The 27,395-nt window shown below is 47.8% G+C and overlaps 1 protein-coding gene across 2 annotated transcripts in view; it reads left to right on the plus strand.

The window, feature by feature from the left end:
• Positions 1–1,548: 1,548 nt before the first annotated feature.
• LOC147706859 (epoxide hydrolase 1-like) overlaps positions 1,549–27,395 on the plus strand; it is a 265,167-nt gene continuing 239,320 nt past the window's right edge. For both annotated transcript variants that reach the window (XM_086926033.1, XM_086926032.1), the window contains exon 1: positions 1,549–1,653. In XM_086926033.1, coding sequence (XP_086782159.1) covers positions 1,625–1,653 — 29 coding nt within the window. In that variant the 5' untranslated portion in view covers positions 1,549–1,624. The remainder of the gene's footprint in view (positions 1,654–27,395) is intronic.

Below are 27,395 nucleotides of genomic sequence, written 5' to 3' on the forward strand. Positions count from 1 at the left end.
GGCTGCTGCGTTGGTAGAACAGAGGGGGATGCAGAAAAGTAGACCAGACATTGCTGTTTGGTGCTGGCAACCCACTGGGTTCTTGGCAGAAGCACAGTAGCAGGATGGATCCGTTTTTTGCGATTGTCGGGACAGGTCCAACTGCTCCCTTTGGTGGAAACTCCTCAACTTCCAGACGGAGCATTGGATGCTGACATCCCTCCTTCACTGCCACCAGAAGTAGAATTGGTCACAGTGGACCACACTGTTCACCACTACAAAAGCCCGTCTGATCATCCAGCGACCCTGTAGTTGGAAGCATAGTCTAGAACCAGTGCCAAGCAACTTTGTGCTCCACGTGTCGGTCCCTGTCCGCCTAGTCATACTTCACTCCAACAAATTGTAGTGAAAACGCTGTACACAAATATAATGCTAAGCTCTTTATTTGGGAGTAGGCAGCTCACACTCCCAATGCCTCACTGAAGCGCCCTCCCACATCCCATAGTTGACCTAACCAGTGCTCGAAGTCAGGGCCGGCTTTAGAGCAGTGCGACTGGTGCGTCTGCACTGGGCGTTGACCTGTGGAGGGAGCGCTGTGACCTCAGGGGGTGCTGTGCTTAGCAATATCTTTTGATAGGAGAGATGAGGGGCACTTTTGCAGGTGGTAGTGATCTAATCCGAGTAGGCAGTCATAGGACGTTGGGGCACCAAAAGTTATTGTTGCTGTGGGCGCCACCAGCACTAAAGCCAGTCCGCTCGAAGTGTATTAAAAAAAGTATGGGAACTGGGATGCTGTGCGTAATGGAGGGGGGAGGGGGTTGAGTGGGCGCGGGTGGCAAGGTCAAAAGCATGGGAAAAACAAAAAAATATGTTTCGTAACTTTTTTCGGTCTTTCACATTCAAGTGACTACATATAAAAATATAAAATAACGCACAGATTAAATCAAAATTAAACACAAGTTATGGTAATCAGTGGGAAATCACCATCGTACATTATGAATCCTCTATTAGTTAATGCACTGCACCACAGAGGCACAGAAATTAATCCGGTTTGGTGCAGTTGAGAATAGTGCTGTGTATGCTTAGTGCTACAAGATCCTAGTCTGAGATAGACTGACCACCAAATACCTGAATGTGAGGTAGCGGTTGCACCCACTGCGCAAAGTCATAAGTGACTTCTACTTCCATACATCCCAAGAGACCCTACCCGATTCAGTCAGGAGATCCCGATTTTGAAGCAAAAATGGCCTTTGTTTTAGCTGGTCTTCGCCTAATATTCTCTCTGCTTCAATAGAAGTCAATAGGGAATATACATCTCCGCGATTTTTTCCAAATCTCCCACTTGACTAAATGATGGCATGTGTAAACGAACGTCTTAAGAACTAATACTCAACAACCATCTCTGCACTGCTCACCTGCACCCTCGGTCCGCCCATGGCTCCAAAATGTTTGCAGGCAGTGAGTAACCTGGCCGAGCCTGCCTTCTAGAATCTGTCCACCAGGGGGCAGCGAGGGGTCGAGTTTTTTTGTTTATCTTGTTTTCGCCTCTCGTTCTCAAGAGTTGTCGCTCATAAGTTCTCTGGTGCGGGGTCGGCCCTGCACTTCTGCCAGAGCGCCGGAGCTGCAGGACGGGCCCGGAGCAGAGATGTGGCGACAAGCCGTGCAGGACTGGAGGTGAGCCGACGGGGAGCGCCTGCCCTGCACGCTGCTCACCTCTGCATGGAGATCAGGGCTCTGGACTGCGTTGTGTTCTGCTGTGCTATGATAGGTTGTGTGTGTTTTTTCTTTGGAATTCTACGACTTGTAGTCCTAGTTTTATACTCGGTTAAGTAAGACTACAAGTCCCAGAATTCTAAGTGAAAACCAGGACTGGCCTAACTAGTCAGGTGTGTGCCTGGGAAACTTGGCAGCTGTGTGCAGAGGTGACTGCCTGTTGTGCTCTGCTATGCTATGCTATACTATTGTATGTCTTTGTTACTGCAAGCGCTGCTATGGTATAGTATTGTTTGGTATTCTGTGCTATGTCAGTATATGGCAAGTTATGCCGCAGTGTGCTTTGTTATTGTATATAATGTGTGTAGTGTTTATGCAGTGATGTATGTCACTACATGTTGTGCTATGGTACGTTATGCTATACTTTATTGTACTGCCATATAGCCCGTAACGCCTTGCCATGCATGTGTGTATGGTATGTTGTACACTCCCTGCTATGCCGTGCTTTGTTCAGGATACTGTGTGCATTTTTAGGAGGGGCCTGTTTCAGGCGAGTGGAAATGAAAACGTTAAAAGCATGATGGAAAAATAAACAATAATTTTAGGTGAAACAGAACCAGTACATCCGAACTAACTCTCGGTGCCTTATTCAGATTTTGCTCGGTTGAATTTCAAACCCTGCAATTATCTGGAGGAACCCACTTGTTTTCAGTCTCTCTCTGACCCTTGCTCCCTCTGGCTTCCGACCAACTATTTCGCCCCTTGAAGCCTCTAATCCCCTCCGCTCAGCCCCCCCCCCCCCCCCCCGTCAACACTCTAACGCCCATCTGCACCCTCCCCCCTTCCAATATCTGCTTTCCTGCCCGTTTACTCTGCCCCACTCCACTTTTTCTCTTTCTCCAACCTGCCACCACGTTCTCACTTCGAACTCTGTAGAATGTCAAATTAACAAAATGACATTTCCCCACGAATAAAAAAAATATGAGGCTTTGGAAATCTGTGTCTTTAAGAGCTAGGAACCTCGTCTGCGTTTTTCTTGTCTGTCCCTCTATCCACCTCAAATTCCTACTGATTGTTACACCCGGTTCCTGCCTAGAGATTCTGCATCAGACTGATTGATTATACCTGAAAGGCTGGTGGGGTGGGGTGGGGTCGGTCACACATCTGCCTCTGCCTTCCAGAGCACCAACTCTTCCTCCACCCCTTTCCTTCCCTCCCTACTTTTTAATCCCCCACCTCTCCATGTGTACGTACAGGACATAAGTCCTAAAAAATGAAATGGGGGACAAACCTAATTAATCAGTATGCAAGTGGCATCACGGCGCGTGACATTGCAGCGCTTGAGGCATTTGGCGTCACAGCCCATGACATCACAGGAAGTGGCATCACATATTAAGCCCTCTCATATATGTTTAACATGTCTATCATTCATGTGCTGACCCAAAAAACCTAAAGATTTTTAGGCCAATTTCCCAGCTTCCTTTTCTCGCCAAAATTCTAGAGCAGCATGTGTTGCAATCTCTCACTCATTTCCTGGAAAGCAATCACCTCCTTGAGCCCAATCAGGCGGGTTTCCGAGCTCACCACAGCACGGAACTGGTAATGCTGTCCGTGCTGGATGACCTGAGACTCAAGGCTGATAAAAAAAAAAAAACCCTGTGCCCTGATCCTCCTGGACTTATCCGCGGCATTTGATACCGTTAATCATTGCCAACTTCTATCGCGGATAAAGGACCTGGGGATTCAGGGCACAGTCCTAGCCTGGTTGACGTCCTTCCTTGAAGATCGGTCGCAGCGAGTCCAACTTACAGACCTTGTGTCTAAACCAGCGAAGTTGACTTGCGGTGTGCCCCAAGTCTCGGCTCTGTCACCACTGCTTTTTAATATTTATCTTCAGCCTCTGATCGCAGCATTGAACAGGATGGACTGTAGAGTCTATAACTATGCTGACGATACACAAATCCTGATTCAGATTGACGACACAGCTCAGGCTCACTTGAGAATGCAAAACATACTCAAGTTTACAATCAGCTGGATGTCGGATAACTCTTTAAAAATAAATCCAGACAAAACTGAAGTCCTGGCAATTCCGACAGCTGCCAATCCATGGAGTGATCAGTTCTGGCCGGCTGAATTAGGGCCACTTCCAGAACCAGCACTGGCAGTAAAAAGGCTCGTCATCAAAATTGACGCAATACTAACTATGACACAGCAGGTATCATCAGTGGTGGGCACCTGTGTGGGCTTGATACGCCAGTTGCAGAAACTCTCCCCACTGCTGTCCTTTTCCACGCTGAGGCTGGCGGTCTCCGCCTTGATTCTGGCACGGCTAGACTATGGTAACTCCTTATACCAAGGCCTCCCAAACAACCTTCTGGCCAGACTTCAGGTTGTAATGAACGATGCGGCCAGGCTTATTTTTAACCAACCTATGCACACCCGAGCTACGCCTCTACTTTGCAGCCTACATTGGCTGCCAATTGCTCAAAGAATAACATTTAAAAGCCTCTGCATTGCACATAAGCCAATTTACGGCTCAGCTCCCAAATACATTAAGGATCGGCTCATCAGGTACATGCCAAGTAAGACCCTCCGGTCTGCTAAGGCATGTAACCTGTTATGCCCTCGGTTTAATCTTGCATCCAAGGGTGGCAAAGCATTCTCTAGCACCGTCCCCTTGGCATGGAATCACCTCCCTGAAGAACTCAGGAAAGAAACCAACCAGCTGTTGTTTAGGAAGAAGCTGAAGACTGTGCTTTTTGGGGAGGCGTGGGGGCCCTGTGATTTGGCACTCTGTGCCTACTGATGTTGTGTGTCCGCTGACAGCGCTTAGATACCTCTGGGTGATATAGCGCTTTACAAGCTCATAATAACATAACATAACATGAGTACACAGGAGCACATTTCGAATATACATGCAAACCCTCCTGATTGAGGTAGAAGATTCACATTTTTGTGAGCTACACATAAAGCAATAATGCCTTTTATCAGCATAAAATTTCCTCTACCCATAGTGCTTTAAAAGAAAAAATTGTGATATTTAAATTATTACAACGCCTCCTCAGGGGTAGTAAGCGCTATATAAATGCTATTTATTTTATGCAAATACTGGGAAAGATCAACGCATCTGACTTTCTTACAGTGCCAGTGTATCTCCTAAACAGAGCCTGAACAAAGTGAAAAGCTGCCCCTCTTAAGTATGTGTGAAGTGCTAACAAAGTGTGACCCTTTGTTTCTCCTCTGCTGCATTTGCTTCTAGGTGTGAGGCTCCTGACTGCTACCAGCCAGGAGATTCGACCAAAAGGAGGCCTGATCACCCCTCAAATGTGGCCTTTGTTATAGGCCCAGCAGGAGTCAGAAATAAGAGAGCCCCATCCTGTCCCCGTCTGCACTTGATAGGGATCGAAAGCAGATAACAACGTGCAGGCGCTGCTGAAAGTGTCCCGGTGTTTGGAAATTACACCAGGGCAAATTCAGCATCTTTTTCAGTGGGACCCAACTACTTGGCCCCACTGAACAGCGTCCAACCTGTGAAAAAAGTGAGTGGACGCTGTCCACTCGTGTGTACCCTCGACCCGTGCCCTGTTTACATGTAGTTTTTGAAATACTTTTACTCCTCGGGAAAGACACCAGTTCTCCGCTCTTCTGGCCCTGGGTGGGACCGGGAACATTATTTTATGGCCGCTCTGATTTTACATAAATATATATATTAGCACAAAACAGACCCAGGGCATCAAAAGAGCGTGATAGTTCTGATTTGTTATTCAAACTGTAGTTTTGTTTGTGATTCAAACTGTTGACTGGTACTTAATGAGGAATCTTTAACACCTACTCCAGCAGCGATGGAAGTTTGCTACACAACCTACTCCGATGTGGGGCACTGAAGCGCTCGCCTACATGGATAGCACGCAACACCATGTAGAGTGTGTAGTTGGAAGTGTGTTGTCTTTGTTTTAATCCCGTGTGGGAAGTGTTTCCATGTTGTGCATGATGACCACCGTGATTCGGTAATCGTGTAATGGGATACAACACAACGGTGTGATGGTTGAAGAAGTGTCGGAGATCGGCTCGCAGTCTATATATTCAGTAGACTTGCAGCTTTGAGCAGCTATGCAGGCCCTATTACTCTATCATTGGTCCTGTTAACTGGTTACTGCACTGGGCTGTCCATTCTGAGCAAGGGTAGGTTTTATGAAGACTTGGATCAGAGATTTGCTGGGTTGGACTCTGTTACTTTCATCCCTTTTCTGATTGCCATGGTGAGATGTCACAAGCGGTGGTGACATGTAACTTGTTGGGACCCACAGTGGTGGACTAAATTTGAGTCCTCTGTTGGCCTATCACATGTGGCCGATCTCTTCAGTTATTCTGGGTGGTTGGTTTTGGTTTACTCCTGTGGACTGGTACAGTACTGGGTGATGACCATGACCCAGACCAGTTTTTTTGCCTTATGTGAGAGTGTCAAGCGCCATAAACAGGGCCACTGGAATTATGCAGCTGTGGCGATTTTTACATAATTGTTGATTTGCCACATGTGCCACCTAATTCATCATCTGCTGCATAAACTGCAGATTTTGACAAAATAAAATAGTTTTTAGCTGAAATGGTTCAAAAGTTGGTAAAAACACAGCAACACGTGTTGCCGCCCAGTGGAAGGCCCTTTGCCAAGGTTGACTGGTTACCTTTCTGTAACTTGTTATATTTGGGTGTTACACTGGTACTAATGAGGTACAACTAATACTCTGTGTTAACAAGCTTAAAATGGCAAAATAAGAAAGGAATACTATGACAATAAGAACTGCATAAAGCTGCATCATTTCCCTTTTCTTGCCACATAACTTATTCAACTCTGCCACATAATTTGACCCTCCCCTGCCACATAATTCCAGTGGCACTGGCTATAAGGGAATTATTATGCACTCTGAACAGGGGCGGCTGCTGGCAAAATAAAGTGGTGGTGCAGTGGGTGGAGGGCAAATAATATATATATATTTTTAAGCACTTACCTGACACTCCCAATGACAGCTGCCTCAGTGCTCTTCTCTGCCTCGAAGTCATTGGACCAGCACAGGTTCCCAGACTCCCCACCCAATCCAGATGCTGATCTCATGCTAATACCCAGCATAAGAGCAGCGTCGGGATTGGTCTGAGCTGCCTGGTTAGGCGCTCACTAAGGGACTGAGAGCCTGTGCCTTTACTCCACCTGGCTGAAAAATACAGCTTGGTTGGAGAAATCTAAGTGGAAATGTTGGTTTGGCCATCCTAAGACGGCCGGCCTAACCGACATGCACAATACAATGCTGCTGTCAGTCCATAGAGGTTAGTCCGCCTCTGCCCGCCCTAGACTCGGCAGCATCATCTGTCAGTGAAAAATAAAACAATAATAAAATGGCTATATTATCTTTTTATTCTTCATCTGCTGCCTCTATATATAATACGAGTTCGGTGTGATCTTTGGTGGGGCTATGTGGTTTCAGGTGAATGGTTGGTGAGATAGGCTGGCGGAGTTTAGGTCTTGTTGGGTAACAGGGACAGGGTTTAAAGATGAGAGGTTGTGACCTATGAAATGAGGTATCGCCAATTGCAGAAAAACAACAAGGATTGAGGCAGACAGGTATGAGGCTGAGAGGAGGCTATACTCGGAAATAGACGGTATCAGAGAATGAAAGTTAAGAAGACGATCACCGTGAAGAAAGAGAGGAATCAAGCAGGAGGAAAAGTGCATGAAGAAATACAATGTTTAGAAAGAATTTATGAAATAAGAACTGTCTTATGAAATTAACATTTGCATTTTGATAGGTTTATATGGAATAAACTTCATTCTAAAGAAATGTGTTATAACTATTAGAAGGAAAGCTTGGTTGGCCTTCCATGGGTGGAAGCTGAGGAGCGGTCAAACCGCATCCTTAGAGCCAAAGTGGGGCACAGGTGAAAAGCCCAGCTGTCTGTGACCCCCAGAGCAAATCAGTATTTTTCGGAATGGAGAGTCAGCACGTTGGGGGGGGGGTGGAGGGGGGGAATTAAAAACAGCCAAGGAAATAGCATTTTAACCAGCCCACTCAACGCTGGACTTCAAAGCAGCGTCAATGCTACACTAAGGAGTCTAGGCCTCTGTTTTACAGCACCACCACAAATGACCGCACCAGATTGCAACAAATGGTCTACATTGTTTGTACAGTCTTCCTGGCTGTACTTATGACTAAAAAATGTAATAAAATATAAATTCTATTCAATTCAACTAAAAAATAAGAAAGCCAACATCAAAAGGCCTCCCAAAAAAGCCAGCAGGTTCACCGAAGTACTGAAATCCATAAAGTGTGCCAACCAGCAACTGGAAAGGAAATGGCGCATTAGCAGAAAACCAAAAGATCACACCACCAACAAAAAAGTTCTCAAACAATACCACAAACTCCTGAAAGAAACAAAAAAGAACGCAATACAGACCGCATTGAAGCACGCTCCAACCCCAACAGGGAACTCTGTGCCGCAACAGGGAACTCTTTGCAACTACCTGGCTGACTTCTTCCACGACAAAATCTTAGACATCTAAAAAAAATGATGAACCCGAACCCTCTGCTGCCGACAGCATCAATCAGCTCATACCCACGAACATCTCCGCACCCAATGGGACCTCCAAACCATGCAAGACACCATCTCCATCATGAACTCCATGCAATCGGGAGCACCCATGGCCCCTTTCCCCACCACATGTTCAGCCTGGGAAACCAGACAATCAGCGTCAAACTCAGAAAGGTCCTCAACACCTCCATCACATTGGCCTCCTTCCCCAAAAACTGGAAACATGCCAAAGTATGAGTCCCACCTGAAAAAAACATCCGCCAACCCAACCAGACCCAAGAACTACTGATCCTTCTCTCTGCGCCCATATGAAGCGAAGATCCTCGAGAAAGCGGTCAACCAGCAACTCGCCAATCACCTAGAGCACCACAACCTTCTAGATCCCTTCCAAACCGGATTTTGAGACAATCACAGCACCAAGGCGGCACTGATAGCAGGCACTGACAACATCAGGGCCCACTTGGACCACGCTAGAACACGCTCTAAAGTGAATCACTTCATTTCTCTCCAGAAGAACCCAGAGGATCTGTCTGCCGCCATGCACATCAGAACTCAAGAAGATCACCTGTGGAGTCCCCCAAGGCTCGTCCCTCAGACCCACCCTCTTCAACAGCTGCGTGACTCCCCTGGCGCGCACAGTCTAATCACACAGACTCCACATCATCCCCTACTCCGATGACACTCCGCTCATCACCTCGCTGACCGAAGACCCATCCACTGCCAGATACAAATTCCATTCCTGCATGCTGGATGTCACCGAATGGATGAGAGACAATTGTCTGAAACTCAACACGGACAAGACCAGTCTTCATCTTTGGGAAAAACACCTCACCCTGGAACTACGCATGGTGACCCGCTAGTCTTGGCCCACCACCGGCCACACAGACCACGCCCGCAACCTTGGAATCATCCTGGACAGCAAGCTCTCAATGGAAAAACAGGGCAATGCCATCTCATCCGCCTGCTTCCACACCCTCTGCATGCTCCTCAATATCTTCAGGTGGCTACCAGTCCACACCAGAAGATCCATCACCCAAGCACTCGTCACCAGCAGGCTAGACTACGTGAATACACACTATGTAGGAATCACGGCACGCCTCCTAAAGAGACTTCAGACAATACAGAACGAAGCAGCTAGATTCATCCTCGACCTGCCCAGAAGGACCAACATCGCGCCCCACCTCAGGTAACTACACGGACTCCTGATACAGGAGAAATGGCAGTTCAATATGCTGCCCCACACAACAAAGGACCTCCACACACGCCTGACCTTCCACCAACCTACCAGAATTCTCTGCTCCGTTTCCCTCTGCCTCGCAGACAACCTCCGGATCCACCGTCCCAACAGCGGAGGACGCTTCTTTTTGCACCTGGGTGTCAAGACCTGGATCTCCTTCCTCTACACCTCAGGACAGCCAAGTTGCTCCAGCAATTCAGGAAATAACTCAAGACCTGGTTGTTCGAATGAGAAACCATCACACAGCAGCTAAAACCACAGCGCCTCGGGGCTGATTGATTGAAAACACGAAATATCCCTAGGATCAGGTGTGCTCTGTGCCGGCGCTATGTTAGGCTAGTTCAGGCCGCCATCGGCCGAGGGGGCAAGCTTGGTTCCTGGCATCATGAACTATGGTTACATTGACATGGGAGGAAAACAACAAAATGCCTCTTTGCTTAAAGCCTTGCACCAACCTTCAGTGGTGTTTTAGATGTGAGGGGTCCCTGAGACAGCCAGTCTGATCTGTAGCACCTGTACCATAGCGCCATATTCCTACTCCCAGAAGAAGCGCTATTCTGAAATGCTAGCAGTGCATAAGTCCTGCAGATAAAGGGGCTGGACGAGTAACACTGTTGAAACCTCATGGGGGATAGGGACCCGTTCTGAGTGTGTTCTACACAAACACACACTTCCGCATCAGTGTCCATAGGACCTTGCTGGAACACATATGGCCGAGCCTCGTTCCAGATTGAACCGGAAACCAGGTCGTTTCATGAAAGTGGGTTAGCTCAGAGGGTTATGCACACACCCACCCAGAAACCTCCAGTCTCCCATCTAAATCCTGGAAAGCGTGATTCAGAATGTCACCCTTTGGATGTTGATAAAATAGACACTTCTGAGCAATTAATAATGCCTGCGGTTCAAGAGCTGAAGACAATTCGGTTTGGAGTGTGTCATTTGTAAATAGCTCCTACTCGGCGCTATTTTTGAGAGCTATTCGATTCCAATCTACAGCTTCAGTGAAGGGCTGCTAAGGTATGTAGTTAAGACACAGGTGTAAACAAATAATTGTTGTTAGAAAGTGTGCAAGGTTTTTTGGGGTAGCAAAGGTTTTTTCTTTATTCGATTTGGTGTTAGGCCTGACTTATGATTTTATAAGATGTCCATTTACATGGGCATCAGCCAGCTCTCTTCATTCATTAGTCTTTTATTATGTTTTTCACATTTTTCTTTTGGTGGCTACGTTCATTCTGCCCTTTCACAAGGGACCGCTCCACATGCAAAGTAGTTCCCTTCAGTGGCAGGGACTAATAGGGCTGTAAGTGCTTTTTTTTGACTAACGAATGTTCCAACAATAACGTTTTACAAAAACTGTGACAGAACAAAACAAGCATTGACAAAGCCGAAAGGCTGTCATCCAGTGCCAGACAGTCATCAAAGCAAAAAAAGGTAGCCCCTATCAATGTGATTTAAGGTCTGGGACAAGGGGGAGGCAATATCATACGCACACAATACTGATATCACACTTGACCAGTATTTCTTCTTCTATGCCTATGCAGTGCTTTGTGTTCTGATCCAAAAACCATAACACAGTGAACAATGTTATTTATGAAAAACTTTTTTTGTTTTAATTTTAATTTTTCAGTTTACTTAATGTCGCCAATAAATACTTCAGTCACATGTTAACAACAATTTCACAATACTTCACATATATTTTCATAAACACCTTCTATAAAACACATAGTGACAAAACTCCTATACATATAAACTATTCTTTACTGTCTCCCGGTGATCAGTAAGCTCAACTCTACTTTGCATGGAGAGAAGCTCGTGGTAGCATTCATCTTGAAATGTCGAGCCCTGGACTCCTGGAGTGCCTCGGCAGTTTGCCAGTGTCAGACCTACTGGCTTTGCCAATGTTTGTTCCTAATGGCAGCCTTTTCAAAATGCTTCTGTTTTTTATGGTATTTTGCTATGAGCTATTCTCGTCGCCTGAAATGTGTAAAGGTTCTTAGGGTTAAACCCTCTGGAATTGGAGGACTCCATTTGTTGCAGCAACAGGAATCCTTCCAATACACCTGGTGGGAAAAGAAAGGAAGCCCTGCTGCCTTTTGCCTGGGTGGGTAGGTTTGCACACATGTTTGTGGTGGCTAACTTCTCCAGTTATATCAATACTTTTCAAGTTGGAATGTTGTTTATTTGGTTTACTGCAGGGACTATTTAAACAGTATAATTATCACAGAGAAAGAATGAAACAACTTAAACACACTATGAAATATGGACTACACCTCTCTTATTGTAAAGAGCTTTTAAAAAGTGGGAAACAGCTGGCATCGTGTTCAAATATGAGGTGTCTTCTGTTCCTTAAAGTTGATTTTTGCCCAAACCTCCATTTTATAAAGAACCACCTAGCAGCAGGGTACAGAGACTAGTTAAATATCTCCGGACTCTTTCTGTCATGAAATGCAGTCCAGGAATGAAATCCGAACTCTGTGGCCAATCTTTAAACTGTTCTTTACTAATAAGGTTTGTAAAACGCATGTCGTCCCTGGGTGATGAACACAGTCGGGCTGGAGATGCGGGCGAAAGGGCTCTGCCCAACCGACCTCTATCAATGGCAGTGCTTAACTTGAAGCCGTGTTTGCCGATGCTTCGCCCCTGCACTTAATTCTCAACACCGGCACTTATGACAGTCCCCCACTTGGTAGCACTGTTTGTCTAATTTTGAGGTGAGCACAACAGAGTGTTCAATAATGCAATACACATTAAAAACTAAAAATGCCTGCCTTTATTTAAGCTTTAGATGGCCTGGAATAGTCCAAAATGTCACATTTGTGGAAGGGTGATGGTTAGTAGTTGTGATAGTGCTGGCAGGGGCAATGGTTGGTGCAGGTTGCTATGGCCCATTGAGAAGGGCCCAGGCACTTTTTTTTATTATTATTATTTTTTGTACAAATTAAGCACTAGCCAAAGCACAGTTGTGGGATAGGGTTGGGGTTTTGCCCATGCATGCGCCTCCCAGCCTCACACATGCAGGTACCGCAGCCTCAAAGGCCTGCAGCGCGCATGACCACAAGCCCGCCTGGGCAGAGTCCACGTGGCCGTGACATAAAGAGATTACACATAAGCGTTTTAATTGCCATAAGAGGGCCTTGATGGAGGGCGTATTTTCGCTATCTCTACAAACATAAGTTTGCTGGGAGTGAGTAAAGGACAAAGCTGGAGCCCTTCCTACAGATATTGACCAATGACCTTCAGTCAACATTCTTTTATTTTGGCTTCTTCAGATTTTATGTAGGTCAGATAGATTTGCCCATCCTTCCAATCTCTTCCTATTTAATTTAGGAGCTGGAGAGAGAGTCAACTGTGACATATATTTTGAAGTTGTCTGAAAAGAGAAGCTCTTTTCTACATGCAAGTTAACTAAGCTTTGCTGTCCAACAGAAGACAGGAGATATTGCAGAAGGGATGCTGTGTACAGAATTCTAAGGAGGTAAATAAAAAATAAATAACATGATCCCTCAATATATAATACATGTGATGTACTGCAGTTGTAGATGAATCAAAAAAGGTTTAATAAGCCTTGGCTAAACCGGTAGGTCTCGCCTTTTGGCTTTACAAAAGGCAGTTGTATTGGCTTTGCCAGTGTTTTTTGCTGATGCTGTTCTGCAACAGCAAAAATAAATAAATGCTTGTTTGCTGATGCTGTACGCCATCGGCAAAAAAGAAGAAAAAAAGCATGATGATGGGTATGTACGCATGCTTCATCATGCATGCATGCACATATGGAGTGGTGTGGCTCACTGGTTAGAGGCGGCAGACCCGTAAGCAGAGAACGGCCCGGGACCAGGGTTCAATTCCCGACGCGGCAGGGTCGTGGACCAGGGTCAAAACGGACTCGATAATTCTCGCCTCAGTGCCTACTTTAACCAGGGAACACACTCAACAACTCTGGGCATTAGCTTGCCTCATCTCTACAACGGCCCCCCACAGACGCCGGGGATACCTGGTTTCACCTTGGAGATACCCAGAAAGGGACCATCTCACAGGGAAAACCAGGACTGGTTCCCCAGCGGTCTTCAGCACCAGGATACTCCATGGAGTCGCAGTGCGCTTTACAAGTACACCCACATTTACATTTACATATGGCATAAAGTTACTGTCAGTTTTTTTCCTTTTTTTAAAAAAAAATTGCTGTTCCAAGATGTTTGATGTCAATCTGGGAGCAATAAATAAAACAAAATAAAATAAGCACAAAAGCAAGGGGTGCTTGGCAGCCAATTGCAGTTGCTCGGCCCCCCCAAAAAAAGTAAAAGAAAAGTTGGTGGGGGAGGCGAGGGGGGTAGGAGGGGGGATAGGGGTTGAAAAATCAACTAAAATAAGGAGGGAGACCACAACATGGAGTGAGGTGTGCCAGGAAGCCTATTGCGGTTTTATTTCAATTTTGCTACAAAACTACGCCGGCGCCCTCCTACGAAAAAACGAAGCGATTTAACAAAGGTGAGCATGTACAGGAAGAGATACGCTGGATATAAACCCAAACTGTTTAGAGAGGATTTTGCCATGAGGCTGTCCCTGGCACAGGGCATGTGTCTGTGACTGTCTTAGACCCTGAAATTAGTCCTGAGGCTTCCCTGCAGGGCCCACTTCAGAAGGGCCCCGCATAACCTGTCAGCTTTGGTAGCGTTGAAGGTCGTTGTTTGGGCCCGGCGAGTCTCCGTACTGGCACGTGTCTGGAGCCCTTCCTTACGACCTCTTGGGTGGAGGTCAGCGTTTGTGGCTAATCAGTTACTTATTGGACCATAACTGCTTAATTTGTCAGGAGGCCACTGCAGCTTGCTCTACCCACTACTCCTGCCAGTGCTGCCAATGACAATTCAGACTATTTCTGGCCCCCATAGCTAAAATATTGGCTTGGAAGGCAGCTATTGGTCGTTTTTATTATATATTATATGAATATTAAACAGCTGTTCTGCTTATCTCTAAATTAGACAGACGGCGCCACCATGTGGCAGCTGTCATAAGTGCCCTTGTTAACAATTAAGTGCCGGTGCCGAGCACCAGAAACCATTGGCTCAAATTAAGCACTAATAAAGCCCCTGTCTTTGGGTTACTTGTCTTCTTGTATTTGATTCTGCTCTGTCCTCTGCCCATCCTCCCCTCAGTCAGTCTTGCTTCTCTAGTTTCACTGTCCTTGTGTTCAGTATTTTTCCAGATCCTTTCTTTGATTGCACCTTAGTTTCTGTGTCCCTGCTTGTCCTGGTCTGCAAGAGCTGTTAGCTTACGTTTCACTCTTAATATAGCCTGCTGTCAAGGGCTATACTGGGTGATATAGGCCCTGCATCCCTGCCTTAGAATGAGCAGGGCCTATGACGAGGGAGGGACTGGTATTGCCCGAGACAGAAGGGCCATAAGGCAATTTGAACATTCCAAACACTAAAGCTAGAATTTTCTAAATTATAAAGGGGGAAACATGAACATTGGAATGTTGGAGCTCCGGGCTTCTACCAGCCATTATAAGACCGGAGCACTCCATTGTCTTCTATAGAGCTCTCAACATTCCAGTGTTCTAATATAGCCTATGCCGTCCATTAAAAGCCTGCTCGAGCGTTAAAGGCCTGAGCAAAGGCGAGGGCCTTCAACAAGGGATTAGAATTTTAATTGCCGGTATAGCCCACTACGGCAGGCAATAAGGCTATTAGAACATTCCGCCTCTAGGGGGTAGAATGTTCTAATTAGTACCCATGGAGCACAACCAGAGTTGAAATCCCCTTGGTCTCCGTGAGGCCTTTGTTCACAGCTGTTGCTATCAAAAGGAAAACATTGGAATGTTGATGCTTCGGGCTTCTACCAGCCATTAGAAGCCTGGAGCACTCCATTGTCTTCAATGGGGCCTCAACACTCCAATGTTCTAATTATGCTCATGTTGACAGTTTTTGACTTGGCGACTCCGTGTCCGGGGTCTCCCTCGTGTAAATAACCCATAAGTAACAGTACTCAGTCCAGAAGTAACGTGCATACATGCAAACAGACCTGATTCAGGCGGGAAACTCCTGATTTTTAAGTCAAAAGGGCTTTATTTTAGCTGTCCCCCGCCAAAAATTGCCTCTGCTTTAGTAGACGTCAATGGGGAAAATACGTTTGCTCAATGTTGTTTTCAAAATCTCCGGCTGTGCAGGTTTAAAATGTTGGCTAATACGCTCACGACTGGGGGAGCCTCGTAGCTTGTATGGTCAGACTGCAGACTGTGATGTTCTTACTGTTGTGCAGTGCATAGAGTTAGGCGTGTGTCCTGGGTCACGGAACATCCTACTGTGAGGATTTCCTGTAGTAGGTCTTTCTCTGGTCCCTAGCCTTCCTGACCCGTGATGTCCTCTTTCCTGTTCCTGTTTCCTGTTCCTCGTCTTTCCGACAGCATGACAACATGCACCCCTCCACACTTGTCTTCTTTTATTTGTTTTCCTCCCGTGCCAGGGTTTCACAGTACCGGTTGTGTCCTCATCAAAGATGTCCTCCCAGCTGTAAGGTCTCCCTCTGCTCAAGTTTCAGCCCTGTCCAGGAGTTTTGTTGTGTGCTGTCGAGTGTTATCATGTTGTGGCATGGTGTGGTCCAGTGTGGAGGCATACACTATTGCTGACACAGCAGTGCTGTGTGTTGTGCGAGGTGTGGGTATTGTGTGGCGTATCATTTTTGATGGTGATGCTGTGTGTTGCTGTGGTGCACATTGTATGGTAAGGTATGGTGTCTTCTGATGGTGCGGTGTTGGATGGAGGTCAGAGGTGTTGGAAGTTGAGTCTATGTTGTATGATGATGTGGTGGTGTATGGTGGAGGGGAAACTATCTTAACAACGCAGGCTGAGCCACGCGTGGGGTTTCCCCGCAAGCAGGACCTTGCTTGCCTTAACGACGCATATGCCTTAACCACGCATGTGCGTGGTTAAGGTAGCACACGGTCTTGATGTCTGGATGGGCAAGAACAGGAGCAGGAGGCATCAGGACCGAAAGCTTGACGCGGACAGGTTAGAAGGGCTGGGGCCGGGTTTGGGGTGGCAGGGGGTCGTTTTTAAGAGTTGGGGTAGTTTTTAGAGCTCGGGTGGGTCAGAGTTGTTTTCAGGGCTCGGTGTGGGGGTAGGTTTGTTTTTAGGGCTCTTGGGCTCGAGGAGGGGGGTCGAAGTGTGACATTTACCACGCATATCCCTTTATCAGTCATGCCTTTACCACGCAACCTTTACCACGAATTTGCGTGGTAAAGGAATGCGTTGTTCAGATACATTCATTGTTCAGGCAGCCTTGTGGAGGCACGCGTGTTTTAGCCATGTATGCCTCTGTCATACAACCCTCCGAAGTGTTAAGTGGAGGATTTGTGATGTTATATAGTGTGAGGTTGGATGGATGGGAATGTGTGCTGTTGTTTGGTGTGCTGCAGGGTGGTGTTGTGAGGCAAGGGATACTGGAAATATGCAATGCTGTGGCATTTTCTGCATAACTATGGATTTGCCAGACTTGTCACATAATCTACTGCATAACCTGCAGATATCTTTTTTTAAACTGTTTTTATTTAGTTTTTTTGGATATTAACGTACAGACAAAGAAACTGTGGATACACAATACATATTGGATATTTATCATTATCAAGTGTTGTGGGATAAAAATGATTGTGTTGCATTTCCTGAAAGAGAGCATGAGGTTAGATTCAAGTTTCATACATTTATGGTTGATGATGACCATACATGGGTTATCTACTTCCATCGGCAATGGGTCAGAGACAACAATTTTCAGGACTCCTTCCCCGACCTGCCCTTTATCAAATCTGATGTCTCCTCCTCATCTTCCATGTAATCTGCAGCTTTTTACATCAAAAAAATACATTTTTGTTCAGACGGGTCAAAATTTACTAAAGTCTTGGTGATCTATGTTGCAGCGCAGTGGAATGGCGTCTACAAAGGTTGTCTGTTCATCTTTCAGTTGCTTATTACTGTATTTGGATGTTAAACTCGTTCTAATGAGGTAAATCCTTTGCACAGGCAGGGTTAATGTAAAAAAATGATAACATACTAACACCAAAGGCTCCTTCTTCGGCCGCATAATTTACCGCCTTTTCTTGGCGCATAATTTAGTCAACCTGCCACATAATTTGGCCCTAGGTGTGGTCTTTGCGTGGATATATTATGTGTGTTCTAGTGTACTATCCAAAATAATGTGGCACGACATGATGTGGTGTTGAAAGGTGTAATGTGTTGTCTAAGTGTTGATCTTGCAGATGCAGTGTATAGTACAATTTGACTTTGCAGCATATTTGTGTGTAATTGTGTTTGGTGTGTACCATGTGCAGCTTGTGTCTGTTAAAATGTTTACAGTACGTCTGAAGTGTGTTTGCGTGTGATACTTGCTTGGGTGTCTGTAGCATGTTTGCACAGTTCTGTACTACGTGTCAGCCTAGAATGCTTGTCTGCAGCATGCGTTTGTGTCACTTGTCTATGGTCAGTTTAAGTGCGACACATACATGCTTGTCCGTTCCATTTGCCTCTGTGCAGTGTTTGTGTGCGTCTGTTATTTCTGTGTACAGTATGTGTTTGCATGGCATATTTGTACGTGTGCTTTATGTTTGTGTCTGTAATGTTTTCTTATGCGGCGCTTGTTTTTTCATTCTCGTTTTTTTTTCCTGTTACATGTCAGTCTGCTGGGAACTTTTGATTATCTGTAGTGCGCCTTTAGGTTCAGAACAAGTTGTGTACGTGTTTTAGCGGTCATCCACAACTTTACTGCCCGGCTGCTGTTTGCCAGTTGCTTGTTAAGTGCACTTTAGGACTTCTTTCCAGCGGTGGCCCTGACAACAACACAGTGCACCTTGAGCCGGGGCGTGGGTACCATCGGCGCAGTGTGACCAGGGCACAGAGCCGCGATCGCTGTCAGCGGTCAACGGGGCCGTGTCCCTCCCATGGCGTCCTGGCTGTCTCTTCTCTTCACTAACACGCGCCTTCAAGTCCCCCAAGGAAGTTCTTTCACTGTTGTAAATGTGTATTCTCTGCCTGTACAAGTGACCGCCATCTATTGCTGTATTATACCTCCTTCTTGTATCTGGCTTGCTGCTGTTACATGTACTTTTGTGATGTTCTCCTCATGAAACGTACCTGGTCCTATTGTGAAGCGCTCCGACACCTTTGGGTAAAGTACGCGCTACATAATAAACGCATAAATAATGCATCAATAATACGTGACTGGCCGTGAGAGGACTTTTCTATTGCATGTATCTGTCTGCACTGCACGTATGTTTTGAAACGTACAGTCCGTGCGTGTCACGTGTGTCTGTTCGTCGAGTGCGTCTCCTTGTATTTCCCCATCGTACGCAGGTCCATTTGAGCTGTTTATGTACATGTGTGTGTATGGCATATCCGTGTACAGCACATGGATGCGTTTCTATAGCTGTGTTTTAGACATGTCTGCTCGCCGTACGTGTACGTCTGTGCATTGTGTGTCGCCTGCCTGTGTGCAGCAGTGTTTGCGTGTCTGCACGTGCGTGTTGTTTGGCCTGCGGAGCTTCCGTTGGTGACCCCTGGTTTCACCCCTTCGTTGTCCCTTTTCTGGCTGCCTCTGCCTCCCGCAGACAGGGGCCTCAGTTCCCCCTCCCCGCTCCACGATCCATCTGCATGACAAGCGCTCGCCCCGCAGGCCTTGGTTGAAAGGCGCCCCCCCCCCCCCCCCCCCCCGTATCCAGGAGGGTCGGTACGGTCTCCCCAAACACAGCCTGCCAGACCCCCCCTCCCCCCTAAACTTTCATACGAGACTTCAGGACCCAAGCGACCCCCAATCACACACACACACTTGTGTAATCCTGCCCCCCCCCCCTCCCCACATACACACTTGTGTAATCCCGCTGGACGTGCCTGCCCTAGCTGCCTCCCCATCATGCACGTGCAGCCCTGACCCCATCATCTAGGGCAGAGACGGTGCAGAGGCACCGGGGCCAGAGCCCCGCCGGTCCATTCAACCCTGACAATCGCCGTCTTTTCCTGCCCCAGGAGCAGTGAAGAGAGCCATTGTGCGCGCTTTGCACCAGCGCATGTGCCCCCCGCCCCACGCCGCCAGGCACAACACTGGTGCACTGTGCGGGCAACCGAGCAACCCCTGAGCGCCGCACTGTGGGGCCGATGCGGGGGATCAGTCCGATCCCAGGGTCTCACCAGCGACCCATGGAGTGCAAAGGGACAGATTCACAACGGACAGACAGAGGCAACGACGCTGGACAGACAGAGGCAAGGACGCTGGACCGACAGACAGAGGGGAGGACACTGGACAGACAGAGGGGAGGACACTGGACAGACAGAGGGGAGGACACTAAACAGACAGAACGCTGGACAGACAGACAGAGGTAAGGACACTGGACAGACAGAGGAAGGACACTGGACAGACAGAACGCTGGACAGACAGACAGAGGTAAGACGCTGGACAGACATAGCCGAGGACACGGGACAGACATAGCCGAGGACACGGGACAGACAGAGGCGAGGACACTGGACAGACAGAGGCGAGGACACTGGACAGACAGAGGGGAGGACACTGGACAGACAGAACGCTGGACAGACAGACACAAGGACACTGGACAGACAGAGGTAAGGACTCTGGACAGACAGAGGTAAGGACTCTGGACAGACAGAGGTAAGGACTCTGGAGAGACAGAGGTAAGGACTCTGGACAGACAGAGGCAAGGACGCTGGACAGTCAGAGACGAGAACGCTGGACAGACAGGGGCGAGGACACTGGACAGACACAGGGGAGGGCACTGGACAGACAGAGGCAAGGACACTGGACAGACAGAGGCAAGGACACTGGACAGACAGAGGCAAGGACACTGGACAGACAGAGGACACTGGACAGACACAAGGACACTGGACAGACCGAGGCGAGGATACTGGACAGACATGGGTAAGGACACTGGACAGACAGAGGCACGCTGGACAGACAGAGACGAGGACGCAGGACAGACCGTGGCGAGGACGCTGGACAGACAGAGGCGAGGACGCTGGACAGACAGAGGCGAGGACGCTGGACAGACAGAGGCGAGGACGCTGGACAGACAGAGGCGAGGACGCTGGACAGACCGAGATGAGGATGCTGGACAGACCGAGGCGAGGATGCTGGACAGACCTAGGCGAGGACGCTGGACAGGCCTAGGCGAGGACGCTGGACAGACCGAGGCGAGGACGCTGGACAGACCGAGGCGAGGACGCTGGACAGGCCGAGGCGAGGACGATGGACAGATGGAAGCGAGGACGCTGGTCAGAACGAGGCAAGGACGCTGGACAGAGAGGCAGGGACACTGGACAGACAGACAGGGGAGGACACTGGACAGACAGGCGAGGGCACTGGACAGACAGGCGAGGGCACTGGACAGACAGACAGGCAAGGACACTGGACAGGCAGAGGGTAGGACACTGGACAGACAGAGGGTAGGACACTGGACAGACAGAGGGGAGGACACTGGACAGACAGAGGGGAGGACACTGGACAGACAGAGGTAAGGACACTGGACAGAGACGAGGACGCTGGACAGACAGAGGTGAGGACAGAGACGAGGACGCTGGACAGACAGAGGTGGGGACGCTGGACAGACCGAGGCGAGGACGCTGGACAGACAGAGGCGAGGACGCTGGACAGACCGAGGCGAGGACGCTGGACAGGCCGAGGCGAGGACGCTGGACAGGCCGAGGCGAGGACACTGGACAGGCCGAGGCGAGGACACTGGACAGGCCGAGGCGAGGACGCTGGACAGACAGAAGCAAGGATACTGGACAGACAGAGGCGAGGACATTGGACAGACAGAGCCATCTCCCCTGGTACAAGGGCTTTAGCAGGAAGGTGTTGTCTGCCTTGGAGGCAGGAGCAACAGGCATTGGCAAAGCCAGTAGTTGCCCTCACTACCAAGTGCCCCCTCATCCCTCCATAGCCCCTCTGTCGCATGCATTTCATTTGTTTTAAAGCACTGGTAAAGACTGCAATTTTCTCATAAAATACAGATCTGTTCTTTGCAGCAGGCATATTAACCCTCTGCGCTACTTTATGGCAAGTCACAACTGCCACTAGACAAAACTCCCACCTCTCTCTAACATGCATAGTAATCACAACAATTATCTTGAAATTTTTATTGCTGCCTGAAAGCTGGACCCCAAGGAACTCTGCAGCAGGTGCTTTTAAATCTTAAGTTATTGCTAAACACAGCCCCTCCCACCCCTTAGGTCAAAGCCCTCCTTCCAGGTCAGCGCCCGGTGCAGCTGCACCAGTCCCACTGCGGCTGCGCAGCTTTTACCTTCTCCACCTCCATTATTTATTTCTGTGCTTTAAATGTTTTTTATAGCGCAGACCAGACCTTAAGGCTTGTCCAGAAAAATCATTTGCAGTACTCGGAAAAGAGGTGCACTGCAGAGAAGATCATTGTAGCCAGGTGTGCAATACATACCATGGCTGGGAAACATGTGCAAGCAAATAAAGGGTCAGTGACACTGTGGAAACAGGGGAAACAGGTCCTGCCTGAGCACAAGGTACCAAGGTGGAACCGTAAACATGTGTACAACCGGTTCAGCGCAGCAGTGTAATTGAGATGGGCCAATGCTCACTTGACCTATGCAGTAGGTGGCAGGTCCTTGCATGAGCAGAGACTTGTCAGGTCTAACCACAGAAGCTGTATATAACATTTATGGGTACAATTCACGGAATAAGTTAGCCAGAATCAGTCAAAATGAAGTAATGAGTTACATGTTTTATTAATGTTAAGAAGAACAAAACAGAAAGGCAAACTTGTAGGTTAAGCTTCACTAGACCAAAATTAGCATAACCTGGTGATTGAGGCATTGAGCTGCTGAAAGTCGAAGCCTGCCTTATGTAAGCCATTCAGTGACTAACCTGGCGTCTGATGTCATCACAGGAACCCAGGACAGCCGGTGGTCCTCTATGGTGGGAGTAAGTCCCCGACCATTCCCTTTCCAGCCTTACCGCAAACCATCAGCCATCCATTTTATTCTGTTTGCCGGGGCTTTAATTGTCCCCTGGTCTAACTAGGGCTGGGCTTCCAGAGAGAGATGCCATAAGACTGGCATATGAGCCAGCAAGGCTGGAGTGAAGAGGTGCAGAGGTATGCACAGCGCTCTGCTTCTGTGACCCTGGGCAGTGCCATTGAGACCTGAAGGAAGTGAGAACACATCCCTGCTTCATCTCCCTTGTGGTTGTACTTCTGTGAGCAAATAGAGCACCCAACCACCGGCGGCCATCAACATTTTGAACAGGTGCAGCACCGAGGCGGAGATTGCATAGTGCGTGGTGTGCTCACATACAAGTGGCTGGCACCTGTGTTCCTGTCCAGGGCTCCAGGGACTTAGGCTGTGCCAGGGCAGCCCCAAGTAAATACAGACGCTTTGGGCACAAATATATACATTTTGTGGGTACAATAAAACACTTTGACACATTCTTTAACCCGTTTAGTGCTTCTGTCGGCCGTTGGGCGTCGCGCGAGCTACCTCCCTGGTGCGGCGCACGTCCAACGGCCGACGCGGCCCCACCTGTTTCTTCGAACGTTCAGCACTGGCGCTGAACGTTCAAAGCAGTTAAGGCGTTAAAAAGCATCATAGTAATAAATAACAAGAAAAAACATCTGATAAGGGGGACACAGATGGCTCTCAACCACCTTGGGGAGAGCTTGTGTGGCCAGTGTGTGTGTCCAGATGTCTGGTGCAGTGAGCGCATGATCACCTCATGCAATGTGCATATTGTGTCTTGATTAGCTGAGTGTTCCTAACTACATGTGGCATCTAACTTTGTGGTATGTTGGGAACGCATGCCTATGACGTGTTTTATTGGGGCCAATCTCCCTGGCCTGTTTGTGGTGTGACTACCTATCTGTGGGATCAGCCAGGGTTTCCCCGGCGTACACATTTGTCACCTGTGACCTGTCAATCGGTAGGCTTGTGTCTGGCTCCTAGGGCTGTCTGACCACATATCTCTGCCTTCGGGTTGATGTAGAGGTCATCTTGGATAAATCTGACAGCAATTACATGAGCTCATGAGCACATGTAACGTGGCGGTTATTGATATATTTACGATATTCTCATTATTACACGTACAGTTGTTACATCGTACATCAACATTGCATTCACTGAGATAGACGTCATTATGCAGGCATTAATTACGGTGTACATAGACATTGGATTTACTGGTATTGAGATCACTGTGCATGCATAGGTTACAGCGTACATTGGCATTGCATCTACCGGTATCGACATCATCGGACGTGCATAGATTACAGCCTACATCAATATTGCATTTATTGGTACTGCCGCTGCTATGCACGCATACATCAGGGTATACATTGCTATTTTACTTATCAATCTCAACAGACCCAAAATTTCATTTTCCTCCAATGTCTCCACTAAATATTCATGCTGCATCTTGAAATCATCACAATTTTGATGTAAGTCTCCAATCCTGCATAGAAGTTACTCTTCAGATCCCATCAACATGGCCGCTCAGTCGGTATGGCCAAACTGCAGAACGCAGCTTTGTTTAAGCAGGGGTAATTATCAATAATGATTAACATAAAAATATGATAAAGGACCATAAAAAATCAAGGCCCTCCCAGCGTCTGTGCACCTGTGGAAGTGCTTGTGAGAGACAGGAGCCGAGAAAGAGATGTGAGATGTGAGCTAGAGTGGGCTTGTGGACAAGGAGTTTAGGTGTGTGACACAGGCAAGTAAAGAGGGTTGCGAGGAAACGGAGGATTTGAAAGAGGAAATGTAGTCTTAGAGAGAAGTGTGTGAGAGGGTAAAGCCAAAAGACATGAAATGAATATGTGATATAGGTTTGTTTGAAATTCAATAGTGGGATGACGGTCAGGAAGAGTGGTGTATGGGGTGAGCTTGATGGAAGTCCGCAGGAGACAAAGAGAAGAGAATCAGAGGATGGACAGAAATGGGTGTGTGAATGAAAAGTGTGGGAGATAGAGAAATGAAGGTGGAGCTTTGAGAAGAAAAAGTGTGAGGCTCATACATTTCAGAAAACGAAAGTAAAAAACAGAGAAGCTCTGAGAATACAGGACAGTGTGAGAAACACAAGAGCAGGTGCAATTTGTGGGGAATAAATTACCGGGAGAATGCCTATGCTGCCACCAGTAAGGGGTATCATATTTCCAGTGCAAGCAGCAAATGTGGTAGCATTGCTAGAGGGTTTCACAGAAAAATGCATCTTGAACTAGGCTCAGCCCAGTGCTGTCTGCAGGCGGTGCAGGCGGACATGAAAGCAGCAGAGACAAGTAAGAAAGAGAGGGCTTGTGTGAGAGATGGGGGAGCTGAGAGTGAGGGAAGGTATGTATAGTGTATTCAAGCAGGATAGACCAGGGCAAACGAGGGGCATCTGTGAATGAATTGCGTTAGGGCGTTGAGGGTAAGTGAAAAGAATGAAAACACAAATGGAGGGTAAGCAAGAGAAAATGAGGAGAGACTGAGACGAGACCGAAATGTAAACCAAAGAGGTGCACATGAGAGACAGGGAAGGAAAAAGAATAAGAAAGAAGGATAAGGTAGAAGAGGAGAGGTAGAGACTTGATAGAGAGTGAGTGAGAGAAAGGAATATATAATAGAGAAAGGAAGCCTACAGAGACAGAGGGGCAGTGGTGGGGGGGAGGGGATTGATGTAATTGGTGTTATTTTTGCCATTTTTTCTTTGAACTGGCCATACTGGGCACAACATCCTCTCTGCCCCTTTCCACATCACAAACTTGAACGGTCTGTGTATGGATGTAGCCAGGGCCCAGCCTCTGACAGATATGCATGTGAATGGCAGCGGCAGGACCTACAAGAAGTAGGGCTGTGGGGTATGACACCAGGATTTACAGCACTGACAGCAGGTCTCCGAAGGACAGCAATAGGACTTTCAAGATGCTGACTGGTGTGATCAGTGAGAATGGGATCAGAACTTGTGTAATTACTCACTCAACCACCTATAACCCACTGCAAGTTATGCCTTAACTGTACATGGTCTGTGAGTGATGCCTGCCCCACGTTAGGGAAAGCATGTGCTGCTGTTGCTGTAACTGTACCTGTCCCCTGACGGAAGGACGCTTACACTGTTTCTGCCCAAGATGTGCTTCCTGTAGGAGGAAGCCACTGCTGTTGCCCCATCTAATGAAAAGCAAAGGTTATATTGAACACACTTGTATGACATGCCCCATGAATCGGGGACTTTTTCAAAATGTTTGTTGAGCAGATACCAAAACATGTTGTCCTGAGGAAGGCGCCTGACCTCTTAGGGGCAATATTTGAGCGTCGAAACATGGTGGCAGAAAACAAAAGTGATGCCCATTGCTCAACCCTCCCGTTTCGAATCTTATAGTAGAGGGACACCGACAACAACAAAAAAACTCACTCACACATATGGTCTGAGTTTAACAAAGGAAGAACATAAATGCCAACATGAGGGAAATAACTGGGGAGCCCATATCTAGTAAACTGATCTAACAGTGAATAGCAGTACCCTTGGATGCTTTCCAGTGCTAGATGTGGCACCCATTGATGAATCGGATTACTCGAGGTGGGTGAGTGGTTGTCATTCTCTGTGAGCACATTAATGCATGGTACATCCAGGGGAGGTTTGGCTATTTCTTCCAGGTCTACTTTATTTCATGTATGTTTCTGTCTGTTCACATAGAGCGTACAACTGTCCTTTAACTCTTCTCACTCTTTTAGTGTTTTTGCTACCTGCATTGTACCTGTTTTGTATGTGTCAGAGAACCAGGTGCTGTTACTCCTGCTTCTGCAACCTCTTTTTAGGTCTCGCCTAGCGAATGCAGCGTATGCGCTGCTTTGCCTTGGCGAGACTATTGTTGTGGCTTTTGCTAGCGAAGGGAGACAAACCATCAAAAGCGAGACCCATGTGTATCTCATCCAGTTCAGGTTTTTGCTTTGTATTATGGAGATTTTAGTCCTTTTGGTTCCATTCTGAAATGAGCACTACAATACCCAGGAAGCAAAGCAAAAACACCTGGACAGGACGCGCGCCTCATGCCTGGACCTAGGAAACTTGAAAGCTCTGTATTTACAGCCTACAAAGACAATGGTCTTAGGTGTCCTAAGTCCACAACATGTGCAAAGCTCATCCAGTCTACGTTTCATATTTGCATTCTGCTACTTTGAAGCCTTGTTTATAGACAACTAGCAGCCCGTCCCGACCTTGTCCGGGAGCAATCATGGCTTAGGGCCCCCGCCCGCCCTGACGTAGTGCAGTATTATGGCTGTATGTTTACTTTTGGAGGCTTTTGTAATCTGCACACGTTTGTTAACCTGCGCGCTCCTCACTGCCCACGTCACTTTTTTTCACCTGCAGACGTTTCTGTGACTTTCCTCCTGTAATGGGCTGTTTGCTACCCGCTCCACGTTTCTTTTTCCGCGGCCGCTGGCACCCTGCACACGCTTCTTAACCTGCGCGCTTCTCACTGCCCACGTCCCTGCCGCCATTTTTCCTCCTGTAATGGGCTGTTTGCTAGCCGCTCCACGTTTCTTTTTCCGCGGCCGCTGGCGCCCTGCACACGTTTCTTAACCTGCATGCTCCTCACTGCCCACGTCCCCGCCGCCGCTTTTTCCTCCTGTAATGGGCTGTTTGCTACCTGCTCCACTTACCTGCACACGTTTCTTTTTCCTGTGGCTCGCTCAACGCTCCGCTCTGCCTCCGCTTTCACCCTACCTCATCCGCCGCTCACCGCTCCTCCCCGCCGCCGCTCCTCACTGCCTGCCCTCCGATCGCTGCTCATGTCCGCTGCTCCCCGTGCTGATCGTCTCTGCTCCTCCCCGCGCTGTACTACGCTCCTCCTGATGTCAGGACGCACGTCGCGGCAGACGCTACTTTGGAGGGACTACTTTTTTTTATA

Source organism: Lissotriton vulgaris, chromosome 6, assembly GCF_964263255.1.
Source record: "Lissotriton vulgaris chromosome 6, aLisVul1.2, whole genome shotgun sequence".
Lineage (NCBI taxonomy): Eukaryota > Metazoa > Chordata > Amphibia > Caudata > Salamandridae > Lissotriton > Lissotriton vulgaris.